The sequence below is a fragment of the Monodon monoceros genome, unplaced genomic scaffold (assembly GCF_005190385.1).
Source record: "Monodon monoceros isolate NGI ecotype Baffin Bay Population unplaced genomic scaffold, NGI_Narwhal_1 Super_Scaffold_13, whole genome shotgun sequence".
NCBI classification, from domain to species: domain Eukaryota; kingdom Metazoa; phylum Chordata; class Mammalia; order Artiodactyla; family Monodontidae; genus Monodon; species Monodon monoceros.
In genome coordinates this window covers 3,537,362-3,552,140 of record NW_021703769.1, presented here as the reverse complement: position 1 = coordinate 3,552,140, position 14,779 = coordinate 3,537,362, and the positions used below count along the sequence as shown (strand labels likewise).

General features: G+C 57.0%; 1 protein-coding gene across 1 annotated transcript in view; it reads left to right on the top strand.

Moving 5' to 3' along the window:
• PHACTR3 (phosphatase and actin regulator 3) overlaps positions 1-14,779 on the top strand; it is a 218,530-nt gene that overhangs the window by 118,159 nt on the left and 85,592 nt on the right. The window contains exons 2-4 of the mRNA XM_029220901.1: positions 1,178-1,339; positions 5,403-5,480; positions 12,638-12,820. Of these exons, the coding sequence (XP_029076734.1) occupies positions 1,178-1,339; positions 5,403-5,480; positions 12,638-12,820 (423 nt within the window). The remainder of the gene's footprint in view (positions 1-1,177; positions 1,340-5,402; positions 5,481-12,637; positions 12,821-14,779) is intronic.

Sequence of the window (14,779 nt, the reverse complement as noted above, 5' to 3'; positions counted from 1 at the left end):
CTTCCACTGCAGGGGTCGTGGGTTCGATCCCTGGTTGGGGAACTAAGATCCTGCATACTGCATGGAAAAAAAACAGCTGGAGAGAGTGGTTGGCTTGGTTTGGACGGTCTTGGTTTATGCCTCCTGTTGTGTTCCATCCATGTGTGTCCTGCTTTGGGTGATAAAGTTATATCGTCACCCTAGAAGCAGCTTAGAGATACGAGAGGGGCCTCTGGAGTCAGGCCGCCCGAGGCCATCATCCCCTCGCTCTGACAGCTAACAGAATGGCTTGTGGCTCCGAGCCTCAGTGCACCCATTTGTCAAATGGATATAATAACAGTCTCCACCTCATAGATTTACTATGGGGGTAAAATATGTTAGCACTCGGCCCAGAACAAGTAATGACTAACTTTTGCTCCATAGTAATTATTGTATTACTTACACAATATAAATTATTATGAAAATGTCTACTGAGAGCCACCCGTGCTGGCACGGCATGTTAATCAGAATGGGTAGACAGTTTCAAAGCACAGATAATATTACTTCACGTGGATTGTAACATGCTATCAATAAACCGTGTATTATGTGTGTCTACACAGACACACACGTGTGGTCACACAGAATGTGGTCACACAGAATTTTCCTCTCAACCCTAGGCATCAGGGATGACGATTAGCTTTATTTTCCAGATGTGGAAACTGAGGCTCAGAGGGGTTGAGTGACTTGGGCTGCTGACGGGCACAGCCCTCTGGAAGTTAAACCTCAGGGGTTGCTCTGGAGGCTGCCGGCTGGGGCTGCCCGTCCCTGGGACGCCCGTCCCATGGGGCGTTGGGCTGGGTCTTTTGATGACTGGCCCATCCCAGGTCCTGGCCCCTCTGACTGCTGGTGGCCTCCCCTGGCCTGGTCCTCGCTCTCTCCAGCCCTGCTGTTCCTGCATCTTTGGGTGTCTCTAGGGCTTCTTGGTTCTGGATAAACTCTGCCCCTTCTCACAGGCAGCAGGAGGTGAATTAACCCAACTGAACGTGGGCTGGTACATGATGGAACAAGCCCCGTCTCCATCGCCTGGCCCACCCTCTTGAGCCCCAGGCTTTGGAGGATCACTGGTGGCCCCAGGGAGGAAGGGAGTCACCTCGGGCCCCCCAGGCTGTCGTGTGGGCTTGGTCATCACTGACCGCCTCGCTGGGTTCTCGCCTTCCAGATGAGATGGACCAAACCCCCGCAGTGCGCTCTGAATATCTGCTCTCAGGGATTCGAACTCCCCCCGTGAGGAGAAACAGCAAACTGGCCACCCTGGGCAGAATCTTCAAACCCTGGAAATGGAGGAAAAAGAAAAATGAAAAATTGAAGCAGACAACATCCGGTGAGCACCAGGGAGAGGGGGCCTGGCGTCACCGTCACCGCGCTTTCTGTTGCTGGTGTTGGGAGGGGCAGGCTGTGCTCTGTGGCCTCTGACGGCCAGGAGCTGTTCAACCTCCTGCGGGTCCCCTCTCTCCACCGGCCCTTCCAGGTCCCTGGTGGGGGCGGGGGCGGGGAAGCAGCTCCAGGTCCCACCCGAAGCCCACTCACGCCCAGACCCTAAGGGGCACACACGTCACCCTCGACCTAGTTAAAAATGCAGACTCAAGGTCAGTGCAAGGCCAGGCTGGAGCTGAGGCCTGGCTTGTAACCATCTCTCCTTCCTGACCACACTGGAGTGGGGAGCACCCAGCCCTCCTGCACCTGGACCCTCACTTTGACAACCCTGGGGCCTGGGTCCCACTGTCCCCAAGAGCCCCCTGGGGGATTCACTCAGAGGGTCGGGGCCTCAGTTTGGCCTCGATACTGATGCTCGCCGGCTCCTAAGCTCCTCCTGAAGAGGCGGCTCCTACCTGGGCAGCCCCGTCCGGATGCCCTCCCACTAAAGGACCCCAGAGCTCCCCTCACTCACCTTCAGCTCTGTGGGAAGCTGGGTTACGAGAGGCTGGACCGCTGCCCCCGCCCCCTCGACCTCCAAGCCAGGAGCTCTGGCCATGAGACTGACCCAGGGGATGCACGTGGTGACGACAACACAACTGGCCATAAGAGTCAAAGCGACACAGCACGTTTCTAACAACGAAATGCTCAGAAGCCCCCGTATCACAGCGCTCCTGCCCACGTCAGGAACGGGAAGCGGGATCAGATGGGCAGCCGCTCCCAGGGCCAGACAGCAGCAGGTTGTGGGCTTGGGGCCTGGCAGCCGGGCTCGGGTCTGGCTCCTGGGCGATGGGGTGCCCTCGGTGAAGCGGAGGTCGGTGCCCTGAGAAGCAGACCCCAGGGGAGACAGCATCTTGGCTCCCACAGGCCTGTTAGCTGCTGCTGGACACAGTCAGCGAGGGAGCTGCTCGTGTGGACTTAGTCCTGGGCCTCGGGGACCCGCTTGCTAAGTGCCCGTCTTGGGCTGTTGCCTCTGACGGTCCCTGTGGTCCCAGGCTTGAAGTGGTGCAGACTCCCGGGCTCAGGGGGTGGCAGAGGCAAAGCCAGTGGGGCGGGAGGCAGGGGGGACTCCTAACAGCAGCAGGGGGTACTTCCACCCACACTTTTTATGCAATTTACAAACTTATTTTTTTAACTACCCAAGAAGTTGATGGACAGATTCTCCTTGTCAAGGATGAAAGCAGAACAAACGTCGATATTCGATGAACCTTGTGTGGCTCCTGTGTGCCAGGCACAAAGTAGACAGGGAGACCCAGACCCTGTCCGCTTAGAGCTTTCCGCCAACTGGGGGGTCAGGCGACAGACAAGCACGTGTGACAGTCACGACCTTGGCGGGGCCGAGGAGGAGGTGGGGGGTGGGCGTTGCCCTGGGCTGAGTGGCCTGAGAAAGTCCAGGTGAGGAGGTGACACTGAGCTGAGACGTAATTGGTCCCCTGGAGGGAAGCAGGGAAGAGCATCGCAGCTGGGGGAACAGCTGTGCAAACGCACCGAGTTGGGGAAGCCTCACCCGGGCATCAGTGAAAGGCTTAGGGGGCCAGAGCAGGGTGACCTCTGTGACCTTGGGGAGCCCCTGATGCTCTCTGGGCCGTGGGGTTGGAGGGTGAGCTGCGTGCTCTCGGGACCCTGTGTCCCTGGCCCACTTGGCACTGGGCTGCGGGGAGCAACCTGTGAGATTTTCAGGATGCTGTGCGGACCCTGCCGGGGGACTGAGGGTCTCCAGGTTAAGACCTGCAGCATCCCCGCCTTCGGGCAGGCATCCCCGTTGGGCCCTTTATCAGGCATTTGGAATTCTGCAGATAGCGCTGCATTTCATTTATTTATGCTAAACCGTTCTTTCCCCCCAGAGTGTGGGATGTTATTTATGTCAGCCTATCCAATCCCCGTTTTCACAGGCGTCCTTGGTTAGGATGAGATGAAGTAAAAATAAAGATGATTTAGAGAGAGGAAAAAAAAAACCAAAACAATGCAGACAGTGGTTTGGGCAGAGTGGGGACCGGGTGACACCATGAAGGTGGCTCTCGGAAGCCTGAAGTCTGGGAAGTGGCATCTGAGCCCGTACCTGCTCTGGGAGGGGGGGCGGGTGGCTTGGGCCGTGGGGACAGGTGTCCTGAGTTGCAGACAGCAGCCCCTGGCAACTGCCTCTTCAGGTCATTGGGAGGACTCACAAGTCAGTGCATCTGAGCAGGGTGCCACCAAGGCTGCCACCAGCACTGGTCACACAGCACGGTCTCTCCGTCCTGGAGACCTTCACCCTCGTCCTGCTCACCTCTTGTTTTTGGACTGGGCAGCAGCCTCTTTGCTTGCACCTCCCAAAGCCAGAGCTCTGTTTCTCAGTTTTATCCACACTGCTGGCATCTGGAAATTGGATTGGAAATTGGACTCAGAAAGGAAATTATGTTCCCTTTGCCCCCAGTTGTCTTTTTCCCGGTATGTTTGGGTTTTCTGTATTCATCCCTCAGCGTAAACACCCTCAGGGAAGCAGCCGCGTTTCCCCAGACGCCCTGCCCCCATGCCCGCTGGTTCTGGTTGATGCCACTCGCCCAGATGTTTGCCATCTGTCCCAAAGCTCTGGCTGTCCGGCAGAGTCCATGCCTGTCTTGCTCCCCTGTGCCTGGCACACAGTAGGTGCTCAGTAAATATTTTTTAATAAATAACTTCATGGTCATTGCCTGTTTGTCACTGGCCACTAGACTTTAAGCTCTGCTACTCGAGCAGCTGTTTTGTTCCCACGTGGGGCAGGGCATTCATACGTGTGGGTGACCCGGGGCCCTTTGTGATCCAGGCTTATAGCCGGTACTTTGTCCATATCTTTTAAAGAGAGGGTCTGAGGGGTGACATGGCTTTGTGTTTGGAAATTGGATTCTACTGCAGGCAAATCGTTTTCTGGACAGTTAGGGAGAAGAAGGAGAGCAGAGTGAGACCTGCGCCTGGGAGGGGAGAGGCAGGGGCAGGGGGCCAGTCGCTGGAGGGTTTGCCCTGGGATGAGGGGGCTGGAAGGGCTGTTCCAAAGGAGGAATTGACGAGGTTCCTTCCGCACGTTGGGCTCGGTGGAGGGGGATCGGGGCCCGGCCGCCTCCTTCCTGTTCGATTGGCACATTCTTTTTTTTTTTTTTTTTTTTTAAAGCTACTATTTCTTTCTTTCTTTTTATTTTAAAGGAACATTATTTATTTATTGGCTGCACTGGGTCTTCATTGTCTGCACATGGGCTTTCTTTAGTAGCAGCGAGCGGGGGCTACTCTTCATTGCGGTACGCAGTCTTTTCATTGTGGCAGCTTCTCTTGCTGTGGAGCATGGGCTCTAGGCATCGGGCTTCAGTAGTTGTGGCACGTGGGCTTCAGTGGTTGTGGCTCACGGGCTCTAGAGCACAGGCTCAGTAGTTGTGGCGCACGGGCTTAGTTGCTCCGCGGCATGTGGGATCTTCCCGGACCAGGGATCGAACCCGTGTCCCCTGCCTTGGCAGGCTGATTCTTAAGGGAAGTCCCTACTGGCACATTCTTTGAAAGCATGAACCTGGGGCTCATCGGAGGAGCCTCTGGTGGGACAGAAGACTGGTCTGTGAACAGACAAAAGGGTGGTCGGGATGTATTTAGCAGGTGAAAATAGAACCGCAGAAAAGCACCCCAGGGTATTTGGGGGACAAGGTCTTGGGCTGGAAAATGAAGGCATAGTCGGCGGAGGGTGGGGATGGGAGCCTAGAGAGGGTGGTACACGGGGCATCGCTTCTCAGATGAGCCACGGAAGCCACTGCCTTAAACAGTGCTCATGGTACCTCCCTTCTGCCCTGCTCAGCACATTGCTTAGGGGGGAGCTCGAGTTCCTGAACCACAGCCCCACCTGGGGGCCCCTAACCCACGGTCACCTGCTGCCTCTCTGCTGTCTTCCTACGCTGGAGGTGGCGCTGGCCGGGCTCGGGCGGGGCCCTGCGACGCTCTGCCCGTGACTCACCTGGATGTCTGTGTTGTGTGTGCAGCCTTGGAGAAGAAGATGGCCAGCAGGCAAGGTCGGGAGGACCTCATCAAGAAGGGGCTCCTGGAGATGATGGAGCAGGGTAAGTGGGCCACCCCGGGCCGGGCAGGGCTGCGGGTCTCACGGGGGTCCAGCAAGCCCATCAGGGTGGCGTGGAAGTCGGAGGAGTCCGGTGTCCAGCTGTGGCTCCTGGACCTGAATGAGGCCTCCGTGGGTCCAGTGAGGACCCACGGCTCAGCCCCCGGGCCTCGGAGGACCCATCGGTGAGTCTAAGAGTCGGCTGCTCATGGGGCGTGGAGCTGAGTGCAGCCACCTGCCCTGGGGATGAGGGGTTGCTTCCCGCCCAAGCTGGGTGTGGGTGAAGCTAGTGGCTAGTCCTGATTGTTTGTTTTTTCATATTCAGAGTTTAATCCTGGATTCGGGTGAGTTATTTGTTCCCCATGACCACCTAGTGTTACAGCTACCGTTTATTAAGGATCGATTATATGCTGGGTGCTCTGCTGGGCGTTCTACCTGCCTTCAACCTTTTGTCCTCACAGCATCCTTGTGACTGGGTGTGGTGTTATCACCCGGTCTCCAGGTGAGCAATGGGAGGGCCTGGGAGGTAGCTGCCCTGCGTCATGCAGCCGGAGGGCCCGGATGCTGTTCAGACTCTGGTCCAGAAACCTTCATCACCGTGGTGTCTGCGAAGCCGCCCTTGTTTGCATCTTTCAGAAGCACCAGGTTTTATCACTCGCACAATTAATTTAAGGATTCTTGGGTTCGCCCATCTTCCTCCCTTGGTGATGGCGTGAGGCACAGGACTTGGGTCCTGACGCTAAACTTTCATGCTTTCCAGTTCTCTGAGACCCTAAAGCTTGGCAGGGGTGGTGGGGTCTCAGACAACCTCACTGCTGCCTGCAGGTCTCTCTGGAGCCGGACCAAGCTCTTGCCTCCTGATTGAAAGAACCTGGCCTTACAGAGCCAATTCTGTGAGGCTCACGTGAATAAATGGCATTCCTGTCTCCCTTTTAGCCTTAAAATATTATTGGTGTCTTTGTAATTTGGCCCAGGTATCAGGAAGTAGAAAGGGAGCCCATGGAGTCCGTGAATCCGGATTTATAACGTGCTCCGCGTCTGGTAGGGCCCTTGTGGTCATTCCTCTTCTTTAGATGCAAAGGGAAAAGTACTTTGGTGATGATGCTGTTTTCATGGGAGGCATACGTGGGAAATTGCTTAGTGCTAATAATCAAACTTTGTCTGTAAAAAAAACTTGGTATCAAGTCCTGTGACGTTCAGACGTTAGACGCTCCAGTCTGACTCAGATTTGGGAAAATGTCTTTGCTGAGATGGAGATCTGGACTGTTTGAATTTGGATGGAACCAAAAAGCTCCAAACTCTGGCATTTTGAATATGTTGCCAACAAAACTTACCTTAACTCTTGGGGCGGGAGGAGGGAAAATGAAAACAATATGAAGGTCTGTTTATCATCTATTTTTAAAAATATTATCACTGATGAAGAAAAACATGGATTTGATTCCCATCAAAGATAAAGTGATAGGTGAATCATTAAAGGGAAAACCTTCCAGGAGAAGTGCGGTGTTTCCTTTCCTAAACTCTGAATCTTTGTAAAACGATTTTGTCTGGGGGCCTCAGTAGAGAGAGCCAGCCGCCGAGTTGATGGGGTGAGCCCGTGGCTGACGTGCTCAGAGGCCGGCTTTCCTGGCTTCTGTGTTTGGCGGGGAGATCTCACGCCGGCCCAGCTGCAGTACCGCTTTAGATTGGGGTCAGCAAGCCTTTTCTGGAGAGAGTCAGACAGTAGATATTTTAGGCTGTGAGGTCCATACTTACCCCTGCTGTTATGAGGCAAAAGCAGCCCCAGACACTACACAAAGTTGTGGGTTTGGCTGGGTGCTGGTAACACTTTATTTAGGGACATTGAAATTTGAATTTCATATAACTTCCATGTGCCATCAAGTATTATTTTTCTTTTTCAGCCATTCAAAGAGGTAAAATCCCTTCGTAGCTCGGGGCTCTGTGGAACAGACGGTGGGCTAGATGTGGCCCCCAGGGTGTAGTTTGCCAACCCTGACTTTAGATCACTCTTTCTCTCTGGCTAAGTGATTGTGGACCAGGAAAGGGAGGGGCCTGAAACACAGTCTCTTTGCTCAAGAATTGACAATGAGCTCGTTAACTGACGCCACACCATTTTACTGAGCACCTGCTATGGGCCAGGGTCTGTGTTAGCTGCTGAGAATACAGGTGAGCAAAATACCTTTCTCCCAGAGCTCACAGTCCCGTGGGGAACAAACACTAGATAATCCCACAAACCAATACAAAATCACAGCTGAGCTGAGTATGGGGAAGGAAAGCACGTAGCACCTGAAGAACGTGAGTTGGGCCCCTGACCTGGTCCGGGGCTGGGGGAGGTGATGGTGGAGTGGGTCTAATAGCAGGAGTCAACAGGCTGCTTCTCAGAACTTGCTGCAATTAGGGTCACCTGGCGAGCTCTTCAATCAGAGGCGCTGGGGGTTGGGACCTAGGCGTCGGGAGTTTATAAGCCTCCCCAGCTGCTTCCAACGTTGGTGCCACCAAGGATGAGAAGCAGAGAGCGATGGGAGACTGGGGAGCGTCTTCCAGCCAGTGGAGCAGCCCGCGCAGGACCCCGTGGGGGAAGGGAGCAGGCACCCCGAGGAGGAGGAAAGAGAAGGTGGGTGCGGGCTAGGGGAGGTGAGAAACGGGGGGTGGGGGGTCTCCTGATAGGGCCTTGCGTCCTCCTGCCTCTCCCTGCAGCATGGACGGAATGGAGAGAATTCGACTCCCCAGCAGGCGGCTGGGTGACAGGCACCCCTGTGGCCGTGGTGCCCCGGGCAGCCACGAGACAGGTGGGCTGAGTCTGCAGTGAGCCTGCGGGGCTCCCGCTGGGGGGTGCGTGTTAGAAGCAGGGAGCAGGCGTTGCCCCTGGGAAGGGACCGGGTCTGAGGGAGGGGGTAGGGGTGTGGGCTCACCACCCACTCATCTCCCTTAAACTCTTAACTGTATTACCTCTAATGGACGCACAGGGGTGAGGGGAGATGTGAGAGTGTTTGCCAACAGGCTCCTGGGGTGCATACCTCTTGGAGCGATTGTTTCCGTCCTGCACTTGCTGAGAAAATGCCTTTTCTCACTGGGGTGAAGTCGAGCTCTAGGTCAGCCTCTGTCGGTCCCGAATTTGTCCTGGAGGTGGGACAGCAGGGCTCCTGCTGGGTTGATCCGTGGCCCCGGGAGTTGAACCGCCCTCTCCCCCTTCAGAGATGGCCCCCGGCTTGGATTCAACAATCTTCCGCATCGCCACCACCGGCGCCCAGCTCGGCCGGCCGGCTTTGTAGCCAGGAGCGCCCCCCTGTGGTTGGCTGCCCCCTACCCCGCACTGAGCCTGGACTTCACACCCAGGGGGCGCCTGGGGGGATGAGCGAGCCTCTGACACTGACCGAGGGGCCCAGAGAGGCCCCCCACAGGCTGGGGCCACAGACCCTCCCAGAGCTGCCTGCAGTTCTTAGCAGCGTCAGGAACTCACACTTGAAGGTCCTAGGCCAGGCCAAACCCAGGAAGGTCCTCTGCCCTGCACAGGTGTGCACACGCGTGCACACGCGTGCACATGGACACGCCCCTGGGTCAGCCCCCTGGAGTCTGCCCACAAAGCGTTCAGGAGCTGGCTGCGTGAGCTGGCTGTGGACGGGCCTGCAGGAGAGAGCCTGCACGTCCCGGAGGTGAGCCCGTGTCCAGGGCATGGGTTTGCCCTCCCCGCTCTCCGGGGGGGTTGTTATTTTGTGATACTGTGAACACATGCTTGTTATGAACCCCTCTGACCTATCCTTGGTTCCTGAAGGTCTGGGAATCTGCCGGATCGAGGAAGGACCCTACTAGTATGGTTAGGAGTTGTGTGAGATGTGGCCAGGTCTGCATGAGGGACCGGGAGCTGACCTTTTCCTCTCACTCCGTCTTCACAGCTTTGACCAGCAACACATCTGTGACAGGCGAGGGCAGGCTGGTGTCCCAGCCCCTGCACCAGGTCCCTGGCCCACATACGATGAGTGAGGACAGGAGCTGGCCCATTTCTCTGTCCAGACGCCGTGTGTGCCCTGAGCGACTTTACTCCATCCTCCTCAATGTGTCTGCTTGGCTTTGTCTTAATAGTTTAAGGACTTTCATTCTCTATCACTGGATATAAGGAGGAGGTGGCTGTTACCGCGGTGCTGTGTTCCGTGACCTGAAAGACACGAGGTCCCTGTCCTCGGGGCAGTTGGCAGTGGCGAGTCAAGTCTGTGTGGCAGGAGCGCCAGGGGCTGTGTGTGTGTGTGTGTGTGTGTGTGTGTGTGTGTGTGTGTGCGCGCGCGCGCGCATGTGTGTGCATGCAGGCGTGTGCTTGCGGGGTGCGTGTTTGCTTGGGGCATGTCCCCTCTCAGCGTGGCTGCTCTGCGTATAACCCAGCCTCCGGCTCCGGCTCCCCTCTGCCGCCCTCGGAAGTGCCTGGCCGGGAGGGAGCGCTCACAGTATAGTGAGAGGAGCAGGGGACCAGCTGCCCACAGCTCCCCCCGCCCTGTCTGCCAGCATTGCTTAGCAACGACCCTGCCGCCCAGGCTATTTTGAGAACTGTGACTTTTCACTGAACATGATTATGAGCCCGAGCTCTGAGACAGCCCAGAAAAGTCCTGCAAGTCTGCTAAGACGTAAAAGTAGGTGGAGGAATCCCGGGGCTGTGCGTCCGGGTGCAGCCTTTGCTGAGCCCGGGTGGAGGGTGGGGACCTTTGGGTCTCGCAGTTTCAGTGTTCTGACCATTTCATTGATGATGATGGAGATGCCGTTATTATTAACAACGGGGATCGTCACCAGCAGCAAATGACCCGCCGCTTCTAAGATTCGGTGTCACCATCTGTAAAGGGTGGGTGGTAGCCACACCTAACGGGGCGGGGAGCTGTGACATTCAGGTGAGATGGTGCCAGCAGAGTGCCGTGCTGTGTCTCTAGCTGTGCACAGCCTCAGTCAGTGCTGGCTGTCACCTCTGTCACCAGCGGCCAAGTAAGCTGGTAGCAGAGACTGTCGCAGCTGTGTTTCAAGTATGAGTAAACCAGTCGTGAGAGAGGGTCCAAGAAGCTGTAGTTTTGAGCTTGGTGACATCTCACTGTGTCCACTGGGTGACTTCTCTTGGCTTGTGTCTTGGTCTTCTCCTGGGTGGAGGTTGCTTGGCTGCTGGTCAGATCTGGCCCAAGGTCTGTTTTCTTAAAGCCCCCTTGAGCTAAGAATGGTTTTAAACTTGAAGGGCTTTTGTAAAAAATAAACAACAAAGATGAATATGGAGCATGGATTTGTGGCATGTGGCCCAGAAAGTCTAAAATACAAATACTGGCCATCTGCTTCTTTCTAGGGAAGGGTAGCCGGTCCCTGGTCTAGACCCACCCCCCAGGCCAGGTGACATGGCTGCATAGATGGCATCTTCCGAGACCCGAGTCTCTAGACTCTTGCCGTTCTGCCCTCCCCGCTAGGGGGCGTGCAGCAGACGGTAGATGATGAACAGTGATTACAAGTGCACGTTCCCTGCAGGGTCACGTCACAGGCCTGGCCTGAGTCCTGGGCGTGGGGAGGGCCCTGTTGATACCACGTGGGCCGAGGGGCCCAGGCCGAGTGGCCAGACCATCACCCTTGTCATCGTCCTCCTTCTCCCCTTTGTGAGCAGCAGTGAGGGTAATTACAAGCACATGCATGGTGTTTGCTTCATGCCAGATGCGTTATGGACGTTCACTCGCTGAATTCTCACTCTGACTCTGTGAGGCCAGGAGTATTAGCCCCATTTTATAGAAGAGGAAATTGAGGCCTGGAGACATTTGCTGTCTGGGCACAAGAAACCCCATGTGCCGTGGGGTGGGATGGGTAGAGAGGGTGACCTTATACCTTTTGTCCCACCTGGGCACTTTGAGGAGTGGAAGGGACACTGCTACCTGACAGCAGGGAGGAGCCAGGACTGACTTAAGCAACGGACCCCTGGCTCTGAAATAAATCTCTCCTCTCCCCGCTGCCTCCAGGCAAGGCTGGTTCCCCCACGCTGCTGCCTCCCAGTCGTGTGGACCTGTGCAGCCTACACTGACACGCTGCACTGCGGCGGCCTGGATGACCTGGCCGTGGGGCCTAGGGTTGAGCCGGGGGCTTTGTGGGTGCTGCATGAACTGGGCTGTGAGCTGTGTCTCTGAAGGCTGAGTACGATCGGCTGGCTGAGCCTCCCTGCCTGGACCTGCCACTCTGGTTGTGTGATCTGGACCAGTTGTTATGCTCTTGAGCGCCCGGCCCCGCAGCACTAAGATATGACCCAAGGTGATCAACCAGTCAAAGGCCAGACCCTCAAAGGCTCCAGCCACTGAGCCCCAGCAAGGGGAGGGCCGGGTCCTCCTTTCAGCCCTACTAGGAGCCTGGTGTCCTCCGTTCTGAGATGGCCACCTGCCTAGACCAAGGACTCCCTGATTCCCGCCTCAGCCCTTGGCTGTGCCTCTGTTGGACTGGCAGTGCCACGTGTGGCCAGCTGTGTGGCTGCCCACAGTTTGAGCCACCTGGGGGGTAAGGATTGTCTTGTTAATCTCCGCCTTTACACCGTTGGCACAATGCTGGACCCAACAAACGAGAAGCATTTGTGTGATGGGGGACTAATGGTAGGATGGTGGGTGCTGAGGTGAAAGGTAATTTGTAGCCTCGATAGTAACAACCCAGCACCTCCGGGATGGGCAGTAGTTAGGGCTTGTCATCACCTGTCTGGGTGGCCTTGGTTGGCAGGATGGGGGCGCCTTGGCTCTGCTCCCCTCCCCCGCCATCTCTCATCCCCAGCAGGCTGGCTGGGCCTGTCCTCAGGGTGAGGTCCGGATACAGGAGAGATGCGCAGGAATGGGCAGGTACTTTTAAAGCCGCTGCTGCTTCAAACCTGCTCACTTCCCATTGGCCGAAGCCACAAGGCAGAGGCCAAGGGTGGGGGGCACCACAAAGGCGAGGACATGGGTGGGGGGCATTGTCGAAGTAAGAGCGCGCAGGCTGGAAGTGGTGCGGCCAGAGGCCAGCGGGTGTTGTGACGCTCAGTGCTGCCTTAGGAAGGCTCTGGAAAGGGATCCCCAGGGTGTGCGAGAGCGTGCAGGGTACCACACCAGGCCTGGGATAGCGTACTTCCCAGGAAGTCACTTCGCGCGTGAGTGAAAGCAGGTAGGAAGGGAGTCAGGCTCAGCTGACAGCTGAATTTCCTTGCAGACGCTGAGAGCAAAGCGTGCAGCCCCGACGGAGATCCCCGAGTCGCACAGAGTGAACCTTCCACTCCCAAGCAGGAGCCGCTGACCTCGGCGGAAGCCCAGCTGGGGAGCCCTTTGGCCACTGGGACAGACCAGGCTTCCCTGGATGAGACGCTGTCCTCGGACACCCCTTCAGACGATGCAGGTATTGATTGGACACCGGGCTTGAGCTGCTCCCAGGAGGCCATCCGCCTGGGTGGCGACTGAGGTCCCCAGCCCGAGCTGGGCAGCAGCCGTGGTAGAAGACCGTCCTCAGAGGCGCAGCCGTGCTCTGAGCTCTGCCACGCTCCACCACGTGGTTGAGTTTAAATGTTTGCTGGAGCATGTCTCTCCCGCATCTTCCCAAGTCTGGCAGAGCGGTGGATGAAGGTGCTTCCAGATGGTCACAGGTCCCTTACCATCCACCCTCCTCCCGGGGTGTCTTTGCTTGTTCCCTCTGAACTTCTGGGCGGGAAAATTCTCTCCAAAGAAGCCGATGCCTGGGAGCATCTTAGCTACCCCAAGGCAGTAGGGCAGGATGGGGAAAAGAATGGCCTGTATCGGGTTATCTGCAGGGTGGGAGGAGCTCAGGGCAGCCTCTGCCACGTTGAGTGATTCTCGGTGGGAGCCGTGGTGGTGGTTCTTGTGATTTAAGTTGAATGGACCAGGGCAGTTGTCAGGTATGGGGAAGGGGAGGAGAGAGGGAGTGAGGGAGGGATGGAGAGGAGGAAAAGCACAAACCCACCACAGAAACTGTGTGCTGTGAAGTCTCTACCCCCTGCTCGCTCTGACCTGTTAGCAGTGTTTTCATAGAAACCTTCCAGGCAACCTGGCCGTCAGGCAGGAGGCCTGCTCCCTCGGAGAACTGCAGCTGTAAACATTGCCAGGCCAGGCGTGGCGGCTGCGACGTGTCCTGCGTCCCACGGTGTTGGGCTGAGAAATTCGGGCGTGTGCACGGGCCTCTTTGGCCGGGGCCTCTCTGGCTGGCTCTTTGGTTTCAGAGCCGGGGGTTGAGGGGGGCACCTGTGCTCCGCTGCTGCTTCCCCAGACGCCACTCACACCTGCGCTTTCCCCTGCTGCCCCGGCATCCCTCTGGCCTTCGCGGGCACCTGCCGAGAACGGTGCCCTACTCTCCCTGGGGATGGCTGTCCCTCTCCAGTTTCACCCCAGCTTGGAGACACGATAGGAGTTTGGGGTCTGAAGGGCTGTGGCCCTTGGGACAGTCCTGGCCTCTCCTGCAGAGACCCTTTTGTCACCACTGTGTCCCCCACCATCTGACTTCAGTCGGGCCAGCGGTTGGCGGGATTCTGATGGCCAGCTGAAGGATTGCCTTCCGCCGGAGTCCTAGCAGCCCAGCACTGCCCTTGACCGCGGAGCCTCCCTTCTGCGGGCCGCTGCACCCCACCTCCCACTGGCGCCCCTCTCTGGCAGACTTTCTGCTCCCGTCAGCGCCCCCTCTAACCTCAGGTGCTTTCTGTCCACGCTCTTGATTTGGGGATGGATTCTCGAGACCAGAGTTGGTTTGTTGAGATCACAAATCTGTATTAAGGACTTTTCTCCTGGTGAGACGTGCTGTTGGGTCTGGGGTTGTGATGATAATGTGTCTGGGTCTCTCCTTACGGGTGGGTGTGAGCAGGTGAGCAAACCTGGTGACCCCTGGGCTGAGTCCATGCAGTGGGTGCTCTGGAGACTGGGGCGGCCCAGCTGGGGTAGAGGGATGAGTAGAAGTTGTCCGGCCAGAGAGTGAGGGAGAGAGCGTCCTGGCGGGAAGAGGGACCCTTGCAAGGACTGAGAACAGGGTCAGCTGCTTTCTCTGTAAAGGGCCGGCTGTAAATCTCATTGGCTTTGTGGCTAGGAAGGTCTCACCTCTGCCGGGTGAGGATGTGCAAAGGAAAAGGAATGGCTGGGTACCAGCAAGCTTTATTTGCAAACAACCCACGGGCTGGATTTTGGCTGCTGTGGGTGGCCTGGGAGTAGGAAAGACCATGGGACTTTAGCAGAGCTGTAGGTAGATGTGGTCAGAGCCGGGATAGGATGGAGAGAGAGAGGGCTGGGCCGGACAGCCCTTCCCCGAAGGCAGCCCTTCCCCGAAGGCAGCCCTTCCCCGAGGGCAGCCCTTCCCCGA